We start from the raw sequence: 27,835 nt of genomic DNA, 5'->3' as shown, positions 1-27,835 counted from the left end.
CTTAACACTACTAGCAGTGTGACCTTGGGCAAGTCACTTAAACCCAACTGCCCCGACTTCCCCCCCCCCAAAAAAAAAAAAAAAAAAAAAAAAAAAAAAAAGGCAGTTGTTAGCTACATAACGGGCTTTGGTAGAGACTGAACTGTCTCTAGACCATGAAGTAATATTAAGGCCTGGAATCCCAATTTTAACCTGGGCAATAAGTACCCCAGCTTCTCATAGAATTGAACTTGCTAGCACAAGAGGCTAGCATAATTAAATGGAAATGGTATATTCAAAATGGATCTAAAACAGGCAAAAGTGGAGTTTCTGCTCTACATGAATGTATAGCATACATAGATACTAAGTGAAATGATATACCCCCTGAACCAAAGCAACAGTTGGTACAGTGCTTGATAAAATAGAATGAGTGATATGATGGATTAACTGAAGAACAAAAGAAACAGGAATGGTTACTGATGGGACAGCAAAATATTCGGGCCATAAAAGACACTGGAAAGCAGTAGCCTATAACCCATGTACTAGGTGGACTTTGGAAAGTACTGGGACAGGCGGAAGTAGTCAATATGCTGAACTTATGGAAGTACATCAAGCCATTAAAACAGAACAAGGAGGACAGTGTTATATATTTACTGATTCATGGGCAGTAGCTAATGGGTTAGCTATATGGATGCTCATGTGGAAAAATCAAAATTGGGAAATTCATGGTAAACAAGTCTGAGACAAAGGATTATAGGAAGATATATGGTACACGTCTTTTGTTACTAATTTGTTCATTTTTTCATGTAGATGTTCATGTGGACCTCACCACACCAGAATATGAGTATAATACACATGCTGATCGACCAGCAAAGACTGCTACTCAACATATAGTCCCTACTCTGATACTGAATCTGGTACTAGCAAAATGGGTCCATCAATGGCTGGTCATTTAGGGGTCCAGCCCACACACCGGTGGGCACAAGATCAAGGTATCAGTATCTCTCATTCATTGTTTTTTGTTTTGTTTTGCTTTTTTTTTGGAGGGGGTGAGGGTAGGGCAATTGGGGTTAAGTGACTTGCCCAAGGTCACAAAGCCAGTAAGTATCTGAGATCAGATTTGAACTCAGAAAGATGAGTCTTCCTGATTCCAAGTTTAGCACTCTACCCACTGAGCCATCTAGCTGTTCTGTGTGACATGTGTTCCCTTAAGCAATTAATTTATTCTCTAACCTCCACAACTGAAAAATGGGACAATACTTGCAATGATCTATCTTATGTGGTTCTTGTGAGGAAAGCGTTTTGAAACCTTAAAGTGCTATAGAAACATAATCTATGTGATGTATATATGATATGTGTGTATGTGTGTGTATATATATATATTATACAGAGAGAGAGAGAGATGAAATGCAACTACTGTCCCCATCAACTTCACTTGGAATAACTGAAACAATGATACAAGAGGAAGTACAGGGAGGTGGGTATCTCCCACAAGAGTTAGTAGTGAAGGCATCATAGCACAGAGTCAGGAGATCTAGGTTAAAATCCTGACTTAGCTCCTTATTCTTTGTAAGGCCTCAGACAAGACACATTCTAGATCTCTGACCATCAGTTACCTACTTTGTAAAATAGACTAGACGATTTCTGCAGTCCCTCCTAGCTCAGCATCCTAAGAATCTGGAACTTCTGACAACACCCAATTATGTACCAAGTTCTTTTAGTGCCCAAGGAAGCCTTGGGACTAAGAGAAGAGGATGGCAAAAGTGCTCATACATCGATTTACAATGAGGAAGATGGTTGAACTCACCTGACATTAGGATGCCCTGTCAATACTATGCTCATCCTTTATTTCCTCTGCAGGCTACGTTGCCATAATTGTCCACCTTGTACTCCTCTCACCCCTTCCTCATTTAGACCTCCGCTAGCAGGCCCTGGGTTTGTATTTAGAGGCTCTGAAACCACTTTGTGCTTCCTTGGGTAAGCCTAGCTCATTCCTAGTCTATCATTTCCTTCACCTTGTCAAAAGAGAAACACGGTACAGCAGAAAAAGCAATGGCTTTAAAGTAAAAGGATCTATGGTTTGAATCCTACCATTACTAGTTACTACCTGGGTGACCTTGAAAAAGCAGTTTCTTCATCTATAAAATTAGGGGGTTAGATTAGTATATTTTAAGGGACCTTTTGCTTTTAAGTTCTTTGATCCTGTGAATTTGTGAATCTTACCTAACCATAGGGCATTTTTTTACCTCTGAGGTGAGTTTATTGCTGGTAAGAACACCATTATTTTGGGGCATCTGTCCCTCATTCATGCTGATGTGACCATGAAGCTTACTCCATTTTACTCAATGAAGCAAATAAAAGTGGAATCAAATTTTTACCTTGTAGGCCAAACTTGGCTTTATTTTATTTCATTTCAAAGAAAGAATACTCCATTTTCCTTTGTTTCTTTATGAAATATGAATCATTCCAACATTTACAACTTTAAGAACTCTGTCCAATTTAAGATTCCCCAACTTGCTATATAGCCTTATTCCAGTGAGATATATTGTTTCAATCTTTGTTGTCACTGTGGAACTAGCCATGGCTAGGTTTCATTTAGTATATTTAGACTGATAATGATATAAAATTGTGACAAAGTAATACTTTATTTCTATCATTTCAGCACAGCTCACCCAAAGGGCAAAACCATTTTTCTTCTTGTTTTATTGTTCTTTCTAAAAATTCTCTTTTTAAAAAAGCCACTGGAGAAAAAAATGTTCATAAATGTTATTTGAGTGAGATCATAAGATCATAAATCCTCAGCTTGAAGAGATCTTGGAAGCCATCAAGTACAATCTCTTTTTACAGATGTAGAAACTGAGGCTCAGGGAAATCAAGTGATTTGCCCAAGATCACAGAGATACTAAGTGTCTGATATAGTCATTAAACCTGGCCCTTCTGGGTTCAGAGCCAGTCCACTGTACTATGCTACTTCCCATCAGTACAAATATTTTGTATTTTAAAAGTTCTATTTATATAAAAAAAATTAAAGTACATGGAAAAGTACTGATTATTTCACAGGGTAGTGATGTTTGCTCAGAAATGATGGCACAGAAAATACCCCTACTTTTACTACTAAGGGTTGATAAAAATTTCTTTTTTGCCAAAACCCAAATGAAAATTCCCTGGTTCAATCACAGAATTACGAAAAATTGTGCTAAGAGACCCGAATATCTTCTAGTTCATTTCTCTGTCCCAGCAGAACAGCATTGGAATGATCTAATAAAGTTCTTTAGATGATTATTATGACATACACTCAGAAGGCTCCTGAGAGGGAATGGCTACATCTTTTAATTGACTGTCAATGTTAATTTAACAAACAAATATTCAGAAGGTAGAAAATATCATTTCCCCCATACTAATTAGGAATTTTATATATTTATCTCTCTGGCTTAAGAAATGAAATTCTTCAGGGCGGCTAAGTGGCACAGTGAGTAGAGCACCGGCCCTGGAGTCAGGAGGACCTGAGTTCAAATCTGGCCTCGGACACTTAACACTTACTAGCCGCATGACCTTGGGCAAGTCACTTAACCCCAATTGCCCTCCAAAAAGAAAAACAAAAAACCACTACCCTGAGCATTGTGATTATAATAACTAACCCTGGCTTCAGAAGAGTTAAGAAAATATATATCTCTTCTTTGCATATCTGTGTGTTACTGCACATATTATACACCACTGATCAGTAAGTTTGTTTTGCTGAAATGCTCTTTTTCTCTCTTTTTAAAAATTTTAGCTACAAGGAATGGCTCACTGGGTAGGAGTAGGAGAGTGATATATTTGGAGAGGAAGGCAATGCAAAATCAGAGCTATTAATAAGATTTCTTTTTTAAAATTTACATTATAGTTTTATAATAATGATAGAATGTATAAAATCACTAAAGAGAACAAGAATTTTACACCAATTTACTTTTGAAATTATATTTGGAAATATCTTGTGGGCTTTTAACATACTTTCTGAAATGAGAATATTTCTTTGTGTACCTGGTTATTGGTTAAACTACATTTATTTATTTATTGCTTTTAGGAGGGCAATTGGGGTTAAGTGACTTGCCCAAGGTCATACCGCTAATTTTTGTGTTAAGTGTCTGATGCCGGATCCAAACCCAGGTCCTCCTGACTCCAGGGCTGGTGCTCTATTCACTGCGCCACCTAGCCACCCTGGTTAAACTGCATTTAAAAATATATCAACCCAGCAGTTATTAATCACAATTTGTTAATATAACCTCTCTTTTGAGGTTCTCTAAGATAGTCCATAGTCTTTTCTACTCTGTCTCCCATCATCATCTTTCATGAGTTTTCTATGTTAATTACTCTTCAAATTTCCCTCAGAGTTCCTCAAATCCTCAGCTCTATTTCACTTCAACAACTCATCAGGAGGGAATTCTGGAAAGATGGCAGAGTAGGTAAGAAAAGTTGGCTTTCCAAATTTCCTCCACAAAAAAAGGCAGAGCATCACTTCTGAGGGAACACAGAGCAGTGGAAACAAAGTCAGGATAAAGCAGCTGCTCTTCAGGAAAGAACTGACCCAAAGGGGCAGAGATTCAACCTGAGTGATTCAACAAGTCTAGGCCAACTCTGTCAAATCAATAAACAAGCCCTGGGGGCATCTGGGGTTGGGAGGCAACCTCAGCTTTAGAAATTTTCCTCTCTCTGATTGTGTGGAGGTCTGACTGCTGAGTAGGAGAAGACTGAAGGACTTTCTACTGTCAAGGGATGCCAAGCACAGCTATGCTAACCAGAGGCTTCCAGAGCTGGGCTACCTTTAAAGAGCAGGAGCTAGCACAGGCCTGGGGAGGACAGTAGCAGATGGGCAGGGACCCTGTTGTTGGTGGACACTTGCAGGATTTCAGAGTCCCTGGTTTCAGTACCAAGGCAGAAAGGGCAGGGCTAGTTTGTAGCCACCAGATGGACTTTGCTGGACAGTGTGACTGGGGGCCCTTGCCATGGCTCAGGAGTGAAGAGGACAGCCTAAGGTTGAGCCTCAGGGAGAGACCTCAGGTAATGGTAAGAAAGACCTGAGGGGTGGCCAGGTAGCACAGCAAGTAAGAACAGGCTCCAGTGTCAGGATGACCTGGGGATTGAATCCCAGGCTCAGACACTTAGCACCCACCCAGAAACACCTGGCCGTGTAACCTTGAGCAAGTTACTTAACCCTGATTACTTAAAAAAAAAAAAGACCTGAGACTTAGGGCATTATTCCCCATACCTCAGGACTAAAACTTGATTATACTAATAGCTGCTAAAAAAAAAAATATAATGATGTATAAGCAAAGGAGAAAAAATCCAACATAGAAAGCTACTATGGGGATAGAGAAAATCTGAATTCATATTAAGAGGAAGACAATTATGCTAAAAAAAAAAGCCACACCTTTTCAACGAGAAATGTCAAATGGTCCCAAGCACAAAAAGAGTTCTTGGAAGAACTTAAAAAGGACTTTAAAAATCAAATAAGAGAGATTGAGGAAAAATTAGAAAAAAATAAAAGCAATCCAAGAAAATCAAGGAAATTATGAAAAGGAAATCAACCCCTACGAAACAGAATCAAAAACTTAAGGAAGAAGATAATTCTTTGAAAACTAGAATTGGGCAAAGGGAAACTAAGGAAGTTCTAAGAGACCAAGAAATAATAAAGCAGGGGGCGGCCAGGTAGCACAGCAAGTAAGAGCACCGGTTCCAATGTTGAGAAGACCTGGAGATCAAATCCCGGGCTCAGACACTTAGCACCCACCCAGAAACACCTGGCCGTGTAACCTTGAGCTAACTTACTTAACCCCAATTGCTTAGGGGCGGCCAGGTGGCTCAGCGAGTAAGAGCACCGGCTCCAGTGTCAGGATGACCTGGATCAAATCCGGGCTCAGATACTCAGCACTACACCCAGAAATAACTGGCCGTGTAACCTTGAGCAAGTTACTTAACCCCGATTGCTTTTAAAAATTTAAATTAAAAAATAAGAAAAAAAAAGAAATAAAAAAGCAAAATCAAAGGAATGAAAAAATAGAAGAGAATGAGAAATATCTCATCAGAAAAACAAGTGATCTGGAGAACAGATCAAGGAGAAATAATATAAGAATAGTCACACTACCTGAAAATTATGATAAAAAAGAATCTTGATTTAGTATTACAAGAAATTATCAAGGAAAATTGCCCTGAGGTTCTGGAACAAGAAGGCAAAGCAAAAATACAAAAAGAAAATCCCCCAATTATGAACTGAAAGAGATCCCAGGAGGAAAACATACAGGAATATCATAGCCAAGTTTCAAAGCTCCCAGCTTAAGGAGAAAATTTTGGAAGCAACAACAAAAAAAAAGTACTTTAAATCTCATGGAGTTACAATAAGGATTACACAAGACATAGCAGCTATTATATTGAAGGATCATAGGTCTTGGAACAAAATATTTTGTGGAGCAAAGAAGCTGCAGTTAAGACCATGGGTGGTTGACAGTTGGGTCCCTGGTGCAAAGCACCCTGTGGTGCTTGGCACTTCGGTTCTCGACCTGAGGCAGTGGCTGCAGGGGCCACCAGGGCCTGGGGCACAGCTGGGCCAGGCCAGACTCAAGGCCTCTGGGCTGGGATGAGCTGCAGCTTTGCTGCCTCAGGGCAGCACCCTCTGAGCCATAGGTAGCACAGTGGTAGCTATGGGACTGGCAATAGCTGCTGTAGGATTCGCAAACAATGAAGCACATGGAGCCTCAAGTAAAGGAAGCTATTTGAAGTCTGCCAAAATGTGCCTTCAGTGGTGGCTATTACAGAGGCGGGTTTGAACCCAAAATGACAAAGTGAGAAGCTGCACTAATATTAGGAGTAAGCCCTACAGCCAATAAAGGGAAAATCAGGGATGCTAACTAAAGAATCATGCTCTTAAACCACCCAGACAAAGGAGGATCTCCTTACAGAGCAGCCAAAATCAATGAAGCTCAAGATTTATTAGAAAGTCAAGCAAAGAAGTAAAATTAATATGCAGATAATTTTAAATTTATATATACATCAATTACTTTATGTATAGGAGTCCTGATCTTTTATAATAACTTCATAAATGCTGTAATATTTCTTTACTGGTTGCATTAGTTGGTATAATTTGGGTTTTTCTTTTCATTAATTTTGGTGCCATTATAACTATTAGTTTACAAATGTTATGTTATAATTCCTAATGGGAATTGACTAGAACCTGAAACATACCTTGGTTAACTTACCTATATTTAGAATACTACAGAAACAAATCATCACTCCTGTGACTCAACAAATTGGTGCACATTTGCCTGAAGTATTTTATATTAATATACCATATTGATTCCACAAGGCTCAAGGAACTTTACAATTTTATGAAACAGATAATGTTCATACATCAGAAATATAGTTAGTATAACAAGTCATGTAAGAGAAAGGTGTTGATAGAGATCCTGGTTTATCGGGACATTTTTTGCATTAAGTATACTGTCCCATAACTTTATAAACTTTTGTTCTTTAGAAATTTTTAAACCATTTCTGTAGAACACTTTTATCTTTTAAAAAAAAAATCAGTCCTTATTGTTTACTCATACAAAATTTGTCCACGTGTCGAATTCCCAGACTTTTCAGTGATTCATAAGAGCTTTAATACTACTAGGGAGGAAGAAAAACAAACGTGTAAAGTTCAAGACATTGGGATCACAAAACATGACAGTACTTTCCAATGGGACTTGTGAGGTCAAATGAGCTCATCAATGTGAACATTCCTTCCAGTGAATAAGATCTCAATCTGTCCATGACTGTCATCCTGTGCAGCTCTGACATGTCATTCAACAGACATTGGTAATATGTGAAGAACTTAAGTGAATTGTAAAGTATCCCCCAGATGCCAATTATCCTAAGTGTGTAATCTGTCAGCATTCTGACTTTCAGAAACCAGTGCCTCTCATGCAAGTGGACCCCTGGAGTATGCAAAGGATAGTGATGATATCACCCAGTGGACCTGTACAAAAACAGGTATGCTAATTTGGGTAGCAATGTTTTCCACAATATTCATGAGTCATCTTTTACTTTTTAACATTTAAACATGATTAGCTATGAAATTTGGGAGTAGAGTCTATTAAAGTATATTCTCAGGAATTAGAAGAAACAATACTTGGCAGAAAATCCAGAAAAAGTCATTTTTGTTTTGCAGATGTTGAATATGGGTGTTTCTGATCTGAAAATTTATAATACTTCAATGAAACTTTAATGGTTACTTCATTAACCTGCAAGTTTTCTGCCTTCCTTCTATGTTCAATTTGTACTTTGTGTATCAGTTTGGAGACATACAAAGCAATGCCATCCTAAAACCAGTCACTTCCTTGAGTAGGACCAAACCAAAAAGTGGCCTTGGTTTCTGCCTTGAGGTGTAGGGTGATGATAAGCACAGATCTTGTTTCTCTGAACAAGCATCTGGATATTAGGTGACAATATAAAAACTTGAGATTAAGATCTGCCAAGAATAAACTAATTCAGAAAAACGACAATAAATTGAAATTAAGAATTTAAAAAAAACATCAAGGGTAACTTACTCAGCAAAGTTAAATATAATCCTGAATGAAAAAAAAACAGACATTTAATGAACTGAAAGACTTTCAAGCATTTGTGACAAATACAGCAGAACTTAAAGGAAAATTTGGCATATACCATCCAGGAGAAATATAAAGTAAACATTAAAGATCAATTATAAGTATAATAATATAAATAATATAAATAAGGTCAAATTGTTTATTTCTCATAGATGAAAATATTATCAATACTTTTATGCCAGTCATTATTTGTATAGTTTAAAAGAAAGGCTTGGGCTGAGCTGAATATGACTGCATGATTCTAAAAAAATAAAACTGTGTAGGGAGAGTTAAAAAGGAGTAATTACCTCATACAAATGAGGCATAAAAGGAAACGATACAGAAGAAGCTGGGGGAGAGAACAGGTAGTGTTGGAACCTTACTCTCATTAGGAATGGGTTAAATAAAGAGGGAATAATACACATATATATGTCTTTCAAGTTCAGAAAGAAATAAGAGAGCAAGGGGATAAGACAGGGGAGAGGATAAGGGAGGGACTCTTGGAGGGATGGGTAGGTTAAAGAATAGGAGAGCAAGATAGAAGGTAGAAGCAAAGCAGAAGAGTGAGGAGGGATAGGAATAAAGTGAGAAAGATAGTGAAGAAAAACAGAAAGGAGGAAAATACACAATATATATAGCTTAGAATGTGATGGGATGAATTTACCCACAAAATGGAAACTAAGCACAGGTTAAAAATTTGCATTCAGAAATATGTTGCTTCTAGGAAGTGCTATAAAAATGAAAGATACGTACAATGATAAAAAATGAGGTTCAGGAGTTGAATTTATTATATAAAAGCACAGGTATTTATCATGATCTCAAAGTTAAAGGTGAAACAGATTTTATCAAAAGAGAAAAATGGGAAAACTATACTATATTATTCAATATTGCTTTAGACCATTTAAAATAACTAGATATTACAAGATACCTGAGAGTATAACTGCCAAAACAGAGAGAGGAACTATATGAACATAAATATAAAAGTTTTTTATACAAATAAAGTCAGATCTAAATAACTGAAGTAATATTTATTGTTCATGAGTAGGTAAAGCCAATATAATACAAAATTTACAATTTTACCTAACTAATCTATTTAATGCCATCCCAATTAAATTACTAAAAAGTTATCTTATTGAGTTAGAAAAAATAATAACAAAGTTCATTTGAAAGAACAAAAGGTCAGGAACTTCAAAGAAACCAGGGAAAAAAGATGGAAAGCAAGCACATTCAGTGGTATCAGACCTTAAACTACATTATAAGGTGGGAGAATTATTGAAGTGTAAAATGGATGATTTTAATTATCTTAAGATTTTCTTCTATTGGGGGTGGCCAGGTGGCTCAGCGAGTAAGAGTACAGGCTCCAGTGTTGGGACAACCTGGAGATCGAATCCCGGGCTCAGACACTCAGCACCACACCCAGAAATAACTGGCCGTGTAACCTTGAGCAAGTTACTTAACCCCGATTGCTTAAAAAAAAAAAATTTTTTTCTTGTATAAATAAAACTTATGCAGTCAAGAATAGAAAGAATGTAGAAAATTGGGGGGAAAACTTTCATAATCTCTCAGAAAGGATGTGACTGGGTTGGAATATTGTTTTGTTGTAGGAAATGGTGAGCTAGTTGATTAGAAAGACATGGAAATACTTAACTTGTGAAGGAAGATGCTATCCAGCTTCAGAGAAACAGATGACAAGTGAAAATAAGTGTAGTATGGTCTTACATATATATGTGTATACATATATGTAAGTGTATATATGTGTATGTTTATAGATATATATATATCTATATCTATATATATATGATATGTATATGCATCTGCTCTTAATTGTAGCCTTCTTTAGGAAATGACAGGGGAAGGGAAGGAAAAAACAAAGCAAAAAGTGAACAGCAGAGAACAAAAGAAAACCTACAAGGAAGCAAAAAAAAGCTGGGCAGCTTTGAAAACAATGTGTAGTATTTTTTATGTAAACTTTTTTGAGATGGAATTTATTGTTTTGTACAGAATCCTCTTTTAAGGTCTGCTGTGTACATGGTAATGTTTTTTCTTCTCATTTAGTATTGAGGCTCAAAATGAATTTTTAAAATTTACAAAATTAAAAAAAAAAAACAGCATGGACGCACCTTAAATGTCATCATCACTTGGGGCAATTTCATTTCTAGAACTGTCAAAATTCTTCCCCAGACCATAGCCTCACTACCTTCTACCTCTCCATTGGTAGAATCTGTACGTCATCTTCATCAGGTTCTCATACTGCCTTATTCTCCAAGTCTTCAAGCCTCCAAAATTTTGTGTCATTGGTCCTATGGGGGCCAGGAAAGAAACTATAGATGGATCCTTACAAATTTACCATGAACCTAAAGTTAGTGTCCTGTAATTTGTGGGTTAATGCTATCATTTTTGTCTACAGAAGGACAGTACATTTCTAAATAGCTCTGTGGGATTTTCTGAGTTGAGAACAAGATGTGTTCCACTTTCATCATTCAGGGTAACGGCAGAATTTAGGCCTACAGGACCTTTTAATGTTCTTCAAATGGCTCAGCCTTTATCTTCCAGGCAATGGCATTAAGATAACTTTCTTTTTTGTTGAACAATAAATGATTACATTTCATGTACTGCTGTTACTTTCAAAGATAAGTGGTCTTACTCAATTTGTAATATGCTATGTCAAATACCATTAGAAATTGCATCACCCCCAAACATGTCAGGAAATCAAGGATTCTAGATAAATCTAATGCATAAATACTTGAAAACAATCTATGATAGTCACATTTCAAAAGTCTTTTTGGCCACCATTAATTCATCAATGTACTTTGTAACAACTGGGGCATGCTACATTTTTACATGTTTTTTAAAAAAAATATTTTGGCTGCTTTGCTACTTAGGGTAGAGAGGGAGAGTATTATCAAATCATGGACTAAAAAAAAAATTGACATCCCAACAGCCCAAGTGAAATTTCTATTCTTTTTCAATTGTTAATTTTCTGAGATTCTCTTGACAAACAGGAAAAACCTCATACATTTAGTAATTTTATAAATTTAGGAATGTTAAAGGATTTTCCACCTAGAAAGCTGCTGTGATATTAAAAGTGGGGAGTTGCATGAAATGCAGATTTGAATAGGAAATAATGAAAGGAACAAAGAAGCATGATTTGGTTATCTACAGAATCACATGCCAGGTTATAACAAGAGAAGACAAATAAAGTAATTTAGCCAGTCTAGGTTTGTGGGCCCTGTGAGAGAATGCCCCAGAAAGTAAAATGGTGTAGGAATGGCTATATCCTAACTCCTTTCCTCCTTTGTTCCCACACACTGTCTGTAATAGCTCCTAGAATCTCACTGCCATCACCACCACAAATGAAACCCAGGAGTACTGCTTCCACATCTATAATAATGAAAGTAGGAAACATCTATCTCCCCAGACAAAAGCAAAAAAGATCAATATTTTTAAATTTTTATTTTATTCTGAACTTAAGATAAAAAGTATTTCCATAACATAGGACAGAAAAGATGATTGTACATGAAACTGCAAATCCATTTATGTACAACGTGCTATTTCATTTAAATATCTAATAAAGTTATCATGTAACTTTTTTCCTTTTCTTTCTTTCCTCTCCCCCTCTACCCAAACTAGAGATGGCTACCATTAGACACGAAAAGATACATAGATGTCAAACCATTCTCTACATACTTCCATTCATCAGTTATTTCTCTGGATGCAAATAGTGTCTTCCTTCATATGTCCTTTGTAGTTAATCTGGGTATTTATGATAATCAAAATGACTTAGTCACTCAAAGTTGTTCTTAAAACAATATTGTTGTTACTGTATACAACATTACCTTGGTTCTGCTCATTTTGCACTTCATTATTTCATGCAAGTCTATTTTTAATATTTGAACTTTTAGGAAAGACAAACAATGGAGTGGTGGATCTCCTGAGTTTGGGAGTTCTGTGATGCAGCAGGGCTAAAGCTGATTGGGTGTCAATACCAAGTCTGGTACCAATGTGGTGAGCCCTCAGGAGTAGAGGGTCACCAGGATGCTTAAAGAAGGGGGAATAAGCTCTGGTTGGAAAAAATAGAACAGGTTAAAGCTATTATCCTGTTCTACATTGGGTTGGGGCCAATGAGTGGCCATTGCATTCCCAGCCCAGGTGAGACTGGAAGTCTCCAAAGAAAAGTAACCGAATTGATAAAAGTAGTAAACAAGAAAGAGCTTTGCTAAGTACAAATTTCTAAATTGGCCTCTAGCATCAACAATGATACTAAAATCCAAGGTACAAATTTGGGTTCACACTGCTTCCAGGATTTATGGGACCATTAAACCTTTCCAGAGATGCTTCCTGGCTTTAATCTTCAGGTGTAGTCTCCAGGTTGGCACCTCTTGTCCTGAGCTACATGTTGTGTCCTTTCGATAGCAACTTGTGGGTCCTGCCTTGAACCCCTGAGGACAGCAAAGATGTTACAGGATTTAGAGCTGAAAGGGATCTTACAGATCATGGGATTATAACTTGAAGGGTCACCCTCGTCCAATTTCCTCATTTTATAGATGAGTAAACTGAGGCTCAGGGAGATTATGTCACTTGCCCAAGGTCATACATGCAGTAAGCTGTGCATGTAGTAAGCTGCAGAGCAGAGATCTGAATACATGTTTCCTCATTCCAAATTAAGTACAAGTAGTCCTGTACTAATCTTGAAGTCATCTCCTTTCCCCCTCCTGTCCTGGGTACTTGAATTCCTACCCTTGCTACTAACATATTTCATTCCGACTAATTCATTTTGCTATAGGCATATTCACTAACTAGTAGTTAAGGCTCTGTCCATTCTTTGTTAAATGTAGGCCTTTTAACTTATTGTTCTAAGCAAACATCACATCACAGCTTAGTCTGAAGGCTAAGTTGAGCTCTTTAGGGGCATGATAAACTGTACCTTCACTCTCCCCTCTTCCCCCCCCGCCCTCCCCACATCTTTTCTAAGAGGTAGAGATGAGCAGGGAATATATTTAAGGTACTGGCACATAGTAGGTGCTTAATAAATGCTCGCTGATTGAATAATACGAGTACTAAGAGGTAGGAGAGAGAAATGCCAAGTTTGTATGTATAAGAATTAACAATCTATTTGGGTTAGAATGTTTTTGTATGTGAAGGTGAGTAGTGAGAAAATAAGTCTGGAAAGGCAGAAAGCCAGATTGTAGAGGCCCTAAAATCACTCAGCTGAGGAATCTGCATTTTATTTGAGAAGCAAATGGAAACCACTGATGATCTTTTAAGCAGAAGAGTAAAATAGTTAGTCCCTTGTCCTAATAAGATTATTTTGGCACCAGTATGGAGGATGGATCAAAGATAGGAGAGACGAGAAGCAATTCATAGCTGAGAGGTAATGAGAGCCTGAACCTGGGTGGTAGGCCAGACGGTGAGAAGATATGCAATAAAGGTAGAGTCAATAATACTTGATAACTAATTGGATGTGGCAAGTATTAAAAGGAGGAAAGAATCACAGATAACTCCAAAATTATGAACCAGTAGAATATATTCCTTTGACAAAAAAACATAAGAAAGTTTGCAGGAGGTGTAGATTTAAAGGGGGAAATGGTGAGTTTCATTTTGGACATTGGTCTACACAATGCCATTCAGTCAATGTGAGGGTATCAAGGGAAAATTAGGCCAACACAATATCCAAATCACCATTCCAGTTCAGTGACCAAGATAAATTTTTTATCCTGCACATAAGAGTCATAGTCTAAGTGGGAGAGGAAAATAAACAAACAAGCTAGGAGATCTGGGTTCCAGTTCTGGGTCTTCTGCTAAATTGTGTGCTTTGGACAAGCAGGAATACTGCTCTGGGCCCAAGTTTTATTATTTGCAAAATTAAGTTTGTACTAGATCATTCTAAGGTCACCTCCTGTTCTAAATGTATGTGTGTGTGTACACACATATATATCTATTCATATATCTATTTGTATATTTATTTGTTCATATATATTTATATAGAGATATTTCTATGAGATCTTTCAAAAATAATAGTGGCAGAAGTCATTAAGTGGAAATACTCACCTTTCCTATACTACTCCAAGCACCAGAATCATATTATCAATGTTTATGTATGTATCTGTGTATGGGTGGAGTCCCTTAGTGTGTTTCTGCGTGCTTCTACTTATGGAAAGACATTATATATAAGAGGTGCAGAAGGGATGTCATAGACGGGAAAACTAGCCTTTTATTCTTTTTTTTTTTTTTTAAAGCAATTGGGGTTAAGTAACTTGCTCAAGGTTACACGGCCAGTTATTTCTGGGTGTGGTGCTAAGTATCTGAGCCCGGATTCGATCCCCAGGTCATCCTGACGGTGCTCTTACTTGCTGAGCCATCTGGCCGCCCCTAAGCAATTAGGGTTAAGGAACTTGCTCAAGGATACACAGTTAGGTGTTTCTGGGTGGATGCTAAGTGTCTGAGCCCGGATTCGATCCCCCAGGTCATCCTGACACTGGGGCCGGTGTTCTTACTCACTGTGCTACCTGGCCGCCCCGCCTTTTATTCTCAATGGGAATAATAACAATAGTAATTAGTATTTATATAGTGCTTTAAAATTTGCAAAGTGCTTTACAAATCTTATTTGATCCTCACAACAACCCTGGAAGATAGGTGTTATTATTATCCCCATTTTACAGAGAGGCAAACTGAGGCTAAGTGACTTGTTCAGGGTCACACAATTAGTAAGTGTCTGAGGCTATATTTGGTTTCAGGTCTTCCTGACTCCTCATCTGTTGCTCAATTTACTGTGCCTCCTAGCTCCTAAGAGTTAACAATATGCGTCTCATAGCTATATCCTCTGCCTACTGCTCATCCCTTCCTCCAGTTCCTATTCATTGCTTCCATCCTTTTCCTTTACCTTTCCTACTTATAGAATGTAACCATGTTTCTCAACCCATAACACCAAAGAGAAAGTAAAAGCTCAGTGGGGATCTCTGTTGGAATTGGGTAACAGAAGAGTGTGGTCTGGCCCTTGCCCCTGGAACGAGAGGTGGCAGAGGTGTGGCGGCTGCCTCCAGAGCTCCTGGCCTGCAGATCATAGGGGGACCAAGTGACCATTCACAGGGTAATCGCTCTTGCTTGGACCTGCTTGGATCTGGGTTGCTGTCTTGGGTGGTGGTCCTAGGGTGAGAAAGGCCAGTGTACCAGAGTTTGTGGTAGCTGCAGAGAGGGCACCCTCCTCAGACCTCTAACGACATCTGTGAAACCACAGCGATATGGGACAAAGCTCTCCACTCTGGAAGCAGAGTTCTACTGTGGCAAAGAGCTCAAAAATCAAGTAGTTGGCTGGCAAGATGAGCAAGCAGAGGAAGCACAATCAGACCATGGAATCCTTATTTGGAGAAAAAAAGGATCAAACATGGAACCAGAAGTAAACAAAGGCAAAACTCCTGCATCAAAAGCTTCCAAGAAAGATATGAACTGGTTACAAGCCATGGAGGAGCTCAAGAAGGATTCTGAAAATCAAGTAAGAGAAGTGGAGGAAAAATTGGGAAGAGAAATGAGAATGATTCAAGAAAATAATGAAAAGAGAGTTAACAGCCTGCTAAAGGAGACCCCAAAAAATACTGAAGAAAAAAACACCTTAAGAAATAGACTAACTCAAATGACAAAAGAGGCCCAAAAAGCCAACGAGGAGAAAAATGCCTTAAAAAGACAAATTGCTCATATGGAAAAGGAATTTCAAAAACTCACTGAAGAGAATAATTCCTTCAGAATTATATTAGAGCAAGTGGAAGCTAGTGACTTTATGAGAAATCAAGATACCATTAAACAGATCCAAACAAATGAAAAATAGAAGGCAATGTAAATATCTCATTGGAAAAACCACTGACCTAGAAAATAGATCCAGGAGAGATAATTTAAGAATTAGTGGACTACCTGAAAGCCATGATCAAAAAAAGAACCTAGAAATCATCCTTCAAAAAATTCTCAAGGAAAACTGCCCTGATATTTTAGAACCAGAGGGCAAAATAGAAATTGAAAGAATTCACTGATCACCTCTTGAAAAAGATCCCAAAATGAAAACTCCTAGGAATATTATAGCCAAATTCCAGAGTTTCCAGGTCAAGGAGAAAATATTACAAGCAGCCAGGAAGAAATAATTTGAGTATTGTGGAAACACAATCAGGATAACACAAGATCTAGCAGCTTCTACATTGAGTGATCAAAGGGCTTGGAATATGATATTCCAGAGGTCAAAGGAGCTAGGATTAAAACCAAGAATCACCTACCCAGCATAACTGAGTATCATGCTTTAGGGGAAAATATGGTCATTCAATGAAACAGAGGACAGCATTCTTGATAAAAAACCAGAGCTGAACAGAAAATTTGACTTTCAAATACAAGAAGCAAGAGAAGCATGAGAAGGTAAACAGGAAAAAGAAATCATAAGGAACTTATTAAAGTTGAACTATTTATATTCCAACATGGAAAAATGATAATTGTAACTCATGAGACTTTTTCTCAGTATGAGGATAGTTGAAGAGAATATATATGTATATATATATATGTGTGTGTGTATGTATACAGACATATATGTTTATATAGGAGGTTATGCATGTGTGTATAACACATACTGTGAGTGTGTGTATATACATGTACATGTATACATAGAGAATACAGGATCAGTTATGAATAGGAAGGGATGATATACAAAAAAATAAAATTAAGAGGTTAGAGAGGAATATGATGAGAGAAGAAGATAGGGAGAGATAGAATAGGGTAAATTATTTCATATAAAAGAGGCGAGAGAAACCATTACAATTGAGGAGAAGAACAGGAAGGTGAAAGGGAATGGGTCAATTGTACTCTCATTGAATTTGGCTTAAGGAAGGAATAACATACACACTCAATTGGGTATCTTACCCTGTAGTAAAGTAGGTGGGAAAGGAATAAGAGAGGGGATGATAGAAGGGAAGACAGATTGGGGGAGAGGGTAGTTAGAAGCACATACTTTTGAAAAGGGACAGAGTCAAGGTAGAAAATAGAATAAGTCGGGGGAGGATAGGATGGAAGAAAATATAGTCTTTCACAATACAACAATTATGGAAATGATTTGGGTAACTACACATGTACAAGCTATATTGAATTGCTTATCTTCCCAGTTGGGGGGGGGGGGAGGAGGGAAGAAGGGAAAGAATCTGGAAATCAAAGTTTTAAAAACAAATGTTTAAAAAAATTGGTTTTTACATGCAACTGGGAAATAAGATATACAGGCACTGGGGTATAGAAATCCATCTTGCCCTACTAGAAAGTTAGAGGGGGCATGGGAGAGGATATAAGAGACAGCAGACAGGGGGAAGGGGTATTCAGTAGGCTCACTATTTTGGGGTAGGTGTAAGGGAAAGATGGGGAGAAAATTTATAAGTCAAAATTTTGTGGAAATGAATGTTGAAAACTAAAAAAAAATAAAAGAGGAAAAAAAGAATATAACCATGTAAATGGTTATACTCTCTGCAGTTAAAGAAACAGTAGCATATTTCAAACAAAAATTTGTTTTAGACTTAGAATCTGTTATTAAAGCTGCTTATGTAAAGGTATTGGCTTTAATACTTCTTCAAAAACTTTTCATATCAATGGAACAAAAAAACAGCTTGCTTTCAATATTAGTATTGAAGAAGAGATGACTTTCACAGTTTCATTGTACAGAAATTACACCACTGTAATGAAAGTGAATTGAGATGCAGAGCATAGGAAAAAGCATGCATGAAACTCAGTGGATTTAACAGTTTGGGAGACTGTAATGGAAATGTAAATTTTTAAGATCTTCCCTGCCCCTAGGCTAAAGTACACCTGGAGCCTGGGGTAGGAGGCTTGTTTCTCAGTAGATACTTTTTGATTGGGCAGTGAGTCAATAAGGTTGTTACATTCTCTGAGCCAGGAGAAGGCTATATAAGCCCTGATGTGTAGCTTTCTTTTGGGGCTCACTTTGAGAAGTGTTCTATGATTTGATCAGTTGAAACTCTGGGAAGCCGTTGTCCAGAGTTCCCTGGCTTTGAAACCCAGATGTTGTTTGGTATGGATGTAATGGTTGGACAGTTTGGAAATCTGTCTACTTGATCTGTTTCTGTCTTGATAATTCTGTCTGTATACTCTGAAGTTTGGGGTGCTGACCTTTTTCCCCTGAACGAGGTAAACGATACATGTTTGACTGATTAAAGTAAGCTTGTTAACCCATTTTGAGTTGCTTTCCTTTATCAAAGCAGATCTAAAAACCTGTGGTGGCAGCAACCCTGGGGACGCTTGGGTGTTTGCTGCTACAGGGACCCATTGACTTCTTTAATTTTCTAAACTGTTACAGGGAAATGCACAGTATGGTGGAAAGAATATTGGATTTGGAATCAGAAGAACTGGGCTTGTATCCCACCTTTACTATTTACTACCTATAACTTTAAGTAAGCTTTTAACCTTCATGTCTCAGTTTTCTCATCTAAAAAAATTAAGTTTATTGAACAAAATTATCTCTAAAGTCTCTACTAGCTCTAAATTTATGATCCCTATGAGCTTTAGTCAGCCTAAGGTTGGAGTTACAAATGGATAAAGTGCCTACTGTGTGCCGGGTATGGTACTAAGCAATAGGGATACAAATAAGTAAGAAATCCCTCCCTTCAAGGACACTATACTATGATGGAAGAAGACAATTTATACAGGGGACCTCAAAAAGGATGGAGAGAAAATCACCAGTGAAAAGAAGAGGGTCCCAGGATAGAGTTTTCTCCGGTATAAATTTGGCAGGTAAAGATAAAAAGGAGATCCCAGAGAGAATCCAGGTAAGAGTAAGACAAAGCATGATTGGGGTTGTTTTATAAAATAGTGGTCCTGGGTAAGAGTCACCAATTTATTCCCAAACTCGGCTTTTCTGTCTTGTGTGGCCTTCTAACTAGGAAATCCAGCATTTTCATGTGTAATGTGAATTAATCAGTTAAAACAAAAAAAATTCTTTCAAGGACATGGCATTAATGAAATTATGTGGGATCGATATTACAAATTAAGATAGATATCAACAGCTGGAAAATCATAATTAGAAACTAATGTGAATTATAAAAAAACATAACTTGCATCTACTTATTAAGTTTAAAGCACTGACATTAACTATCTCAAAGAATGTTAAGATTTGTAACATGCTGACAGGAAATAAGATAACTAAATAAAATTTAAAATTAGAAACAAAGATAGCTAAATCATCTCTTACCTGGCTCTCTGGTCATCAGACCCATAGGTACTCATGCTTCTTAGTTACAATGGACTTTTAGAGCATGACTCATTTAAAGCATCCAGATCTCTGTACATACTGTTATAAGGGATGGTTCTCAGGGAAAGGGATATATATAATATTATATATATTGGCAAATGAAAGTGATATAAAAACTAGAGAGCAACATTCTTATTTTTATTCAAGAAACATTTTTGGTACTTGCTACACTAAAGTTAGGCTGATAGGCAGGTAGGCTGATAGATCAAGAATTTATTAAACACATACAATGTGCCAGATACTACTAAATACTGGGAGTATAAGTACAAGCAAGCAAGATAGTGTCTTCCCTTAGGAACATAAATGCATACATACATACATATATAGTGTGTGGTATATCTATCTTCATCTAAATCTAGATGGCATGAAATAGAGATGGCTGGGAAGTGATACCAGACAAGAGAAGATGAGGTTTTCCTTATGAAGGTCAAAGATGCCAGGAGGCAGTCTAGGGTTCCAGTGGGAGGAGGATGGCAATATAGAACAACCTTATATGATGAAATCATACCTGAAGTTGAGCATTCATGTGCATAAATTCCTGTTGCTGTTTCATGTTTTCACTCATATGTTTTGAAAAAAGAAATCCCATTTTGATCTAAAATGCAGAAAAGATATTTAGTAAGTATTCAATTATTCTAGAATTATATATTTCTTGCATTTAACCATAAACTTGATTTCTAGTTTTTCCTCCGCGTACATTAAGGAACTGAAGAATTTAAAAAATCTTTTGGTTTTCTTTCCTTCAACATAATTGGTCCTGGAGTCAGGGATATCCAAGTTAAAATCCAACCTCAGATACTTACTAGCCATGTGACTCTAGATGTATCATTTAAACTGTTTCACTTTCCTTAACTGTAAAAATGGTGCACCTACCACAGAATTTGTGGTGAGGAATAAATGAAGTAATATTTCTAAAAAGCACTTAGCCTAGTGGCTGACACATAGTAAGTACTTAACAAGGTTCCTTTTCCTCTCTCCCTATGCCCTAGCTCAGATCTGAAATAATCTAAAGGTAAGGGGGAGGGGAGAAGGGGAAGAGAATCCTTAGCAAAATAACTGATGGATCTATGATCTCACTGATTTGGATACTTCTTCCAATGGTACAGATTCAATTCATCCTTACCTTTTTATTTTCATCTTGTACAATTGTTGTTCAGGTCTTCTAAAAATTTTCCACAGGAGAACTGCTCAGTATCCTGGGTAGGGGACCTTCCTCTAAATCTATGAACATTATGTGGATTCCAAGGGAGCATTAAAGCCCACCCATTTATTATTCCTTGTTCTCCATTCATGTTTCACATTTTCAGGTCATGCATCTCTCCTATGACACTTTTATCTTGGGGGGGAGGGATTCTCCTGGGAAATTCTTCATTAATATATTGCAGTCTGCTCATGCCTACCATATGTCTCCCCATTGCCTTTTGGGTAACTTGCAACTGTATCTCTTTGGACACTATGGTATTACATGATTCTCAGTCAAACAGCATCACTGTATGATATTAAATATTACAAAGATTGGTTGTTTTGCTTTGTTTTTCTTGCAGGGGGAGGTTTGGGATCATTGAAAGCATTACTCCCATAAGCAACTCGGCACATTCTCTACATCATGTTCAATTTTGGGCTTAGTTCATCGTCTATCTGTAGTGTTTCTTCAAACTAATGGGCAGTGTGTTCAAATGTAAACCATAATCTGAACAATAAGACATTCTACATTCACCATAATATTGCTCAAGGAGACTTAAGATCTGAATAAATAACTATGAACTCAGATGCCTACTTTCACTAGTTCTACATAATCTACAAATATACTGTGTGGAAGGATTGAAAAGGGAACTTGAAGTCTTTTCAAAATGATATTCTGCTAAAGATCAACACATTAAAATCACAAAATTACTCAAAAGGTATAAAGAATATAAAATCCCTATGTCCTTGTTTATTGATTTTTTTTAAAGCATGAGATTCCAAAGAGCAAAACATACCTTAAAGACCCAGTAAAGGGTCTCATATACATAACAAAAAACTAGTTCCTTGAATAATGGAACAAATAGGATAATTTTTGCTCAATTACCCTATGATTATTAGTATCAAATGATGCATAAGCCAAGGAGATGAATGCTTGCCAAAGACATCTGTCATTTTAGAAGAATATTTCCAACAAGCACTCCAAAGGGAAGAGAGATGGTAAGGTAGGCTGAATTATTCTGTTTGTGGATGATATTGTGTTGATTGTACTGAGTCCTGGAATAGCAGAGATTTTCCTAAGTGATGTCTTCAAAGAGATTATCCAAAGAGGAAAAAAATAGAAAAGCTTAAAAGAGATTTTTTCTTTTTTTTTTTAAGCAATTGGGGTTAAGTAACTTGCTCAAGGTTACACAGCCAGTTATTTTGTGTGGGTGCCAAGTACCTGAGGCCGGAACCGATCCCAGGTCTCCTGACGCCGGGGCCAGCGCTCTTACTGCACCACCTGGCCACCCCAAGATTTTTTTCTTAATTTTCCTAGGCATTATCATATGCTTGTTTTATTGTCTTACCCACAGGCCTTGGGTGGTGTCAAAAGATTTGAGTTCTAGCTCTGCCACTAACTATCTGCATGGCCATGGGCACATACCTTAATCACTCTAGGCCTCAGTTTCCTCATCTGTAATACCAAGGGTTTAGATCAGATAATCTAAGGTTCCTTCCAGATCTAACATCCTTCAATTCTTTATACTATATAGAACCAGCAAGTTAAAGAAGAGATGGGAATGATGTGTAATAAGTGGAGAGAGGTTATGAGGCTCACACCCTACTTCATGGGAATCATGCTTCCAAAGGTTTCATATACCTTTGCCGTTAATGTGAAAACATAACCACAGATATAACCAAGGAGTAAATTTTCAGTTGTTTTTCAGTCGGGCCCTATTCTTCTTGACCCCATCTGGGGTTTTCTTGGGAAAGATACTGGAGTGTTTTGTCATTTCCTTGTCATTTTACAGATGAGGAAATTGTGGCAAACAGGGTTAAGTGACTTGCCCAGGGTCACACAACTAGGAGCCACATTTGAATTCGGTAAGATCAGTCCTCTTAATTGCAGTCCCAATGCTTTATCTATCATGCCACCTGGCTTCTCCAAGGAGTAAAATACTTGGGGGAGGAGCGGGGAACTAAACTAACCCACTCTGCCGTTTTTTGTTATTGGTTGTCTCTAGTGACTTTAAAAGTACAAAAAAAAATTTTTTTAATTGTTCATTGTCTTTAGGCTTGTGTGAGTTTTAAAAATAAAACAAGGGAGATGAAGTTGTTTGCTTTTTTAAGGATAAAATAACTGAATTATATAAAACTGAAATGGTTACCCTTTTCTCTTCTGAAGGAATAAATGTTAGGAAAGAATTAGTTATGAAAGGCCTGATGGGTGAGGTAGACTGTTATGGTTGTCCTATGATGGAAATAGTGCTTCCCTACCTAAAGTTTGAGCAAGTGTTACAAGCTGACTTCCTGAGGGGGTGAAAAGGGCTGTAGACAGTGGGAACTGTATGTATCTAGGTGCCCCTGCTTACCTACAAGTGAGACTGGCCATGATTATTTAGAGTAAATATAGGCAGAATATGCCTCTGAAAATGGAATGTTAAAGCCACCTCTACTGTTTAATGTGTGAGTTAGAACAGCCTCATTCCATGTAAGCAGGATAATCTTGACCTGTAAATCTTCCCTTTCAGTGTTGATATTTAATGATCAGTTTTGAGAGTAAGAGTGTGGGCTACCTGGAGGATTCTGTACCCTTGAATAGGGCATTTCAGTCCTGACTGGCTATTACTGAATCCAGGAATAAAAGGGAAAAGTAACAGCATGTATCACTGATTGTATGCCTACAGAGTGAGTTGGTAGAAGGAAGACATATCTACACTGTAATCCACGGATTCCCCATAGCTAGGTAGAGCAAGGGATAGAGCAATGGGCCTAGAAACAGGCTTTAGACACTTAATAGCTGTGTGACTTAGCAAGTCACTTTACCTCTGTTTGCTTGTTTCCCCAGTTCTAAAATGAGGATAAGAATAGCATATACTTCCCTGAGGGTCATAAGTTATAACATTTATAAAGTACTTCGTTCAGTGTGTGGCACATAAGCAATTTTATAAATGCATGTTCCATTCCCTTCTCCCATTGGATGTAGGTAGGACAGCCCTGAGTACCCTAAAGTCAATTTTGAAGGTGTAAGAATTGGGTTCTATTATGGCCCAAGGCAGGTATTCCTACCTACCTTCTGCTAGACAGAGTTAACAGCCCTAAGACCTACTGCCAATCCCTACAGGACAATTCCAGTAAATTGCCTATGAGCAATAAGATTCATAGCCATTTTGTCTTGATCCAACATGAGGAGAATGCTCAAGATTTGTTTGTGCTGTCAACAGGGGCCAATAGGTGGTGCAGTGGATAGAGCACCAGCCCTAGAGTCAGGAGAACCTGAGTTCAAACTTGGCCTCAGACACTTAATACAACTGTGTGACCTTGGGCAAGTCACTTAACCCTAATTGCCCTGTCTTTGCCCTCCAAAAATTTAAAAAAGAAAGAAAGAAAGACAACAGAACAGTAGCATGGGTGGCAGCACTGCATTTGGAGTCAAAAGCCTTGGGTGTCTTCTCCTTTTTTCCTCCAATTAGTGCTTCCCAGGAAGCTTTCTCCAGCTAACCCCAGTCCATTTAACTTCAGGAAACCATTCATTCATCAAACAGCTTTTACTTAAATGGTATTTCTGAAAGGTGTAAAATTATATAAATGAGAGCTACTATTATTCTGTTGAAAAAAACAGCATGAAATAGCTGAAATAACAGGATTTGGGGTTAGAAGATCTAGGTTTGAATCCCAACTAAAGCACTTTCTATTTCTGTGAACTTAAGTGACTCCCCTTCCTGTTTGCTCACAGATAAAACAGCGACGTACTTTATGAGGTTAAGAAGATAAAACAGGAGATATCATACATGTAAAGTGCTTTATAAAACCATAAAGTGGCTTTATAAATGTTAACTACGGTGTTTGGGTTTTTTCCTATATAGGAGAAAGCATTAGTCAGAAGACGAGTTAAAAGAGTCCCTGTTCTGCCACATAACCTTGAATATGATCTGAACATTCAGGGCCAAAAGTGGTCTAACTGCCCACCTTGTCTCAAAGGGTAGTTAAGGTCATACTGAAACAAAATTAACCCAAAGTACCACGTAATCTACATACGATTATGGATTTGAGTTGACAGGGACTTTAAAGGTCACCTAGCCCAGTGCCCTTGCGCTCCCTCCATTTGCGTAATGAGGAATGGGCGCTGCGGAGGTTAAAGGACTTCTTCAGGGTCGCCCAGTGACTTAACCAGCTCTCTAATCTCACAGCCACGCCACTACTTAGCCTAGCCAGCCTCTCGCAGGATTGGCCAGGTTCAGCTGGACATGCACGAGCATGCGCACCGCACCCCCCCCCCCCCCCCCCCCCCCCCCTCCGGCCGGCTCTCTAGCTCCCAGACACCCACCCGCCCGCAAGACCACGTGGCCCGACACTGGACCCTTGTGATGCTGGGGGGAGCGCTCCCAGCAGTCCCCGCCCGGGGAGCTACTAGACCTGCTCGCTTCTCCCCACCCCCGCCCTCTCCCTGAGCCATCCCAAAGCTTCAGGGCTTGCTTACCAAGGACGGGAGGCTCCCAGGCGCTGCTGTCCTTGTTCCAGGTAGGTGGCTAGGGTGCTGGCGGGGATACGGACGAGTTTCTGAAGCTGCCTTGAGTCGGGCGGGCCCCACCTGGGCAGGGTCCAGTGGGTGGCTAAGACATTCTGTGAGCCCACGGCCAATCAGCGCTCAGCCTGGGCTTCCTTAAAGGAACAGCACCCTCTTGGACCCAGTTCTCGTGCTGTAGACTGTCAGCCCTGCTGCCACAAGCCCTTATTCCCCTGGCAGCTTTTACTGCCACCTCTACCTGAGCACACCTGGGGGGAGGTGGGGGGAGGGGAGCTGACTGGCACCCGAGCACCTAAAGCTCCGGAAAGACGGGGCCAGAGTCTTGGGCAAAAATTACATTTCTGTTTTCACTAACTTTTGGTTTCCTTTGTAGTCCTATGTCTTTTATTTTTTCTTTTGAAATTTTTACTTTGAGAAGGGATCGGTAGGTTTAGCCACACTGCCAAAAAGGGTCCATGGCACAGAAAAGTTTAAGAAGTCCTGATCTAGGACAAAGACATGAAAGAAAAGGGGGGGGGAGAGGCAGAGACAGATAGACTTAGAGGGAGGAGTGCAGTAATAAGTATTAAGTGCCTCCTGTATGCCCGACACTGTGCTAAATATTTTACAAATTCCTCATCTGACACCCTGTAAGATGGGTATTAATACTCTCCGGATTTTACAGTTGAGGAGGCTGAGGCAGAGAGAGGTTAAGGGTCACACAGCTAGTATGGGTCTGAAGTGGGATGGGAACTCAGGTTTTGCTGACTTTAAGCCGGGTACTGTATTCACTGTCCTACCTAGCTGGAGGTAACACAGGTTCCATCTAGCTGAGTCAAGATTCAAACCTAGATCATTTGGCTCCAAGTCTATTTACTTATATCACATCACAGATGAAGAAACTGGAAAATCATATCATATGATCTATTCTAGATTTGTTCAAAGGTTGCAGGTTGTTCCACCTGGAAAGCAAACCTAGCTCACCTGACAATAGATCTACTGTCCTTCCACTCTATAAAAATCTCACAGAGAAATCCAAAATTTGATCCAATCAGGGCCTTCAGTTGGATTCTGCTCCAAATCTCATTGCCCAGTAACTAGAGCAGTGGTCTTCAGGAGTCCTCAAATTATCTTCCTTATTATTACTCTTTATTATTATTCCAAGTCAAGGACTCTCCCCTATACCGTGCTGCTACTATTCAACACTAACATACTGTCATTAAAGTACTTTTAAAAATTTAACTCAACAGTCCTTGATATAAGATTTACATGCTAAGCCCTGGGACTACAAATATAAAGACTGAAACAATCCCTCTTCTCAAGGAGCTTACATTTTAAAGGGAAGACAACAGGTACATACAGAAGTATAAGCATATACAAGTATAGGTTTATTGTTTGTCCTTCATTTTCAAATAGGACCAATAACATCCTGGGATGACATCTTGACTCCTGTGAATTGCATTTAACAAGGCAGAATTATACAAAGTCATCAGCCTCACTCTCTCTCTAGGGTTGTCAAAGTTCAGCGGCAAGACAAAAGTCAAGACAACTGGCAATGATCCAGAATGCAGTGAATGGTGTTGGTGTCTTTGATGCCTGACTAAGCTCTAAGCACTCCACAGTGCCTGCTGCTTCAGTCACCTTTATGGCCCTTGGAACAAATCGTTCTCATCCACCCATTCCACCTGGGAAAGTCTACATATGCTTGAAATAGATGTCCCCCTAACTCACAGAAGGGTTTGAGGCCTGTAGATTACCCTTAACCTGGTTTAGCCCATCTGAGGTGGTCTGCTAAGACAGTCTTGCTGAGATGGGGTGTGGCCACTGTGTTTGCTATAGCTTCTTGGAACCTCAGGTGAAATTGAGTGTCAGGTGAATACCAAAAGTGTACAGGCAGTCCTGAAAAGGGCTTGGCAAGCCCTCATACAGGATGGGCTAGTGCTCCTTAAAGAATCCATACACCCATTATTTATTAATAAGTATATACAGAATAAACATTAAGAGAATAAATACAGGTAGTTAAGGTGGGAGTGTGCTAGCAGTTGGGGAAGACCAGGAAAGCTTAATATTAAAGGTGGGTGATTTGTAAGCTATCTTTTGAAGGAATCACTAGCATTTGAAGGAAAAAAAGGACATTATGAGGCAGAGGGAGGGAGTGTGTTCTAAGTAAGGGAGGTTTGGGGGTTAGAGCTTGGGGGGTTGAAGGACAGCCAGTATAAAGTCAGGGAGATAAGAAATGTAGTGTCCTATGTAAGTATCAAAAAGAAGGCCAGTTTGGCTGGATCATAGAATGCAAAAGGAGAAGTATTGTACAAT

At 38.5% G+C, this 27,835-nt stretch overlaps 1 protein-coding gene and 1 pseudogene across 2 annotated transcripts in view; one reads left to right on the top strand and one right to left on the bottom strand.

Annotated features, from left to right (window-relative positions):
- Positions 1 to 25,651, bottom strand: part of PLGRKT (plasminogen receptor with a C-terminal lysine) — a 39,792-nt gene extending 14,141 nt beyond the window's left edge. The window contains exons 1-2 of one of the 2 annotated variants that reach the window (XM_069090778.1): positions 25,493 to 25,651; positions 20,357 to 20,443 (exon numbers count right to left, since the gene is read on the bottom strand). In XM_069090778.1, coding sequence (XP_068946879.1) covers positions 20,357 to 20,437 — 81 coding nt within the window. In that variant the 5' untranslated portion in view covers positions 20,438 to 20,443; positions 25,493 to 25,651. Of the gene's footprint in view, positions 1 to 20,356; positions 20,444 to 20,971; positions 21,033 to 25,492 lie in introns of those variants that run through there. The other variant, XM_069090779.1, reaches the window with a different exon arrangement.
- LOC138163132 (mitochondrial import inner membrane translocase subunit TIM14 pseudogene) lies at positions 6,639 to 7,881 on the top strand (annotated as a pseudogene).
- Positions 25,652 to 27,835: the final 2,184 nt, after the last annotated feature.

This window comes from Petaurus breviceps, unplaced genomic scaffold, assembly GCF_028583685.1.
Source record: "Petaurus breviceps papuanus isolate PSGF00001 unplaced genomic scaffold, PetGlider_PUasm1.0 187, whole genome shotgun sequence".
Lineage (NCBI taxonomy): Eukaryota > Metazoa > Chordata > Mammalia > Diprotodontia > Petauridae > Petaurus > Petaurus breviceps.
Note: the sequence above shows the minus strand (reverse complement) of the source record. Positions and strands in the feature narration are given on the sequence as shown.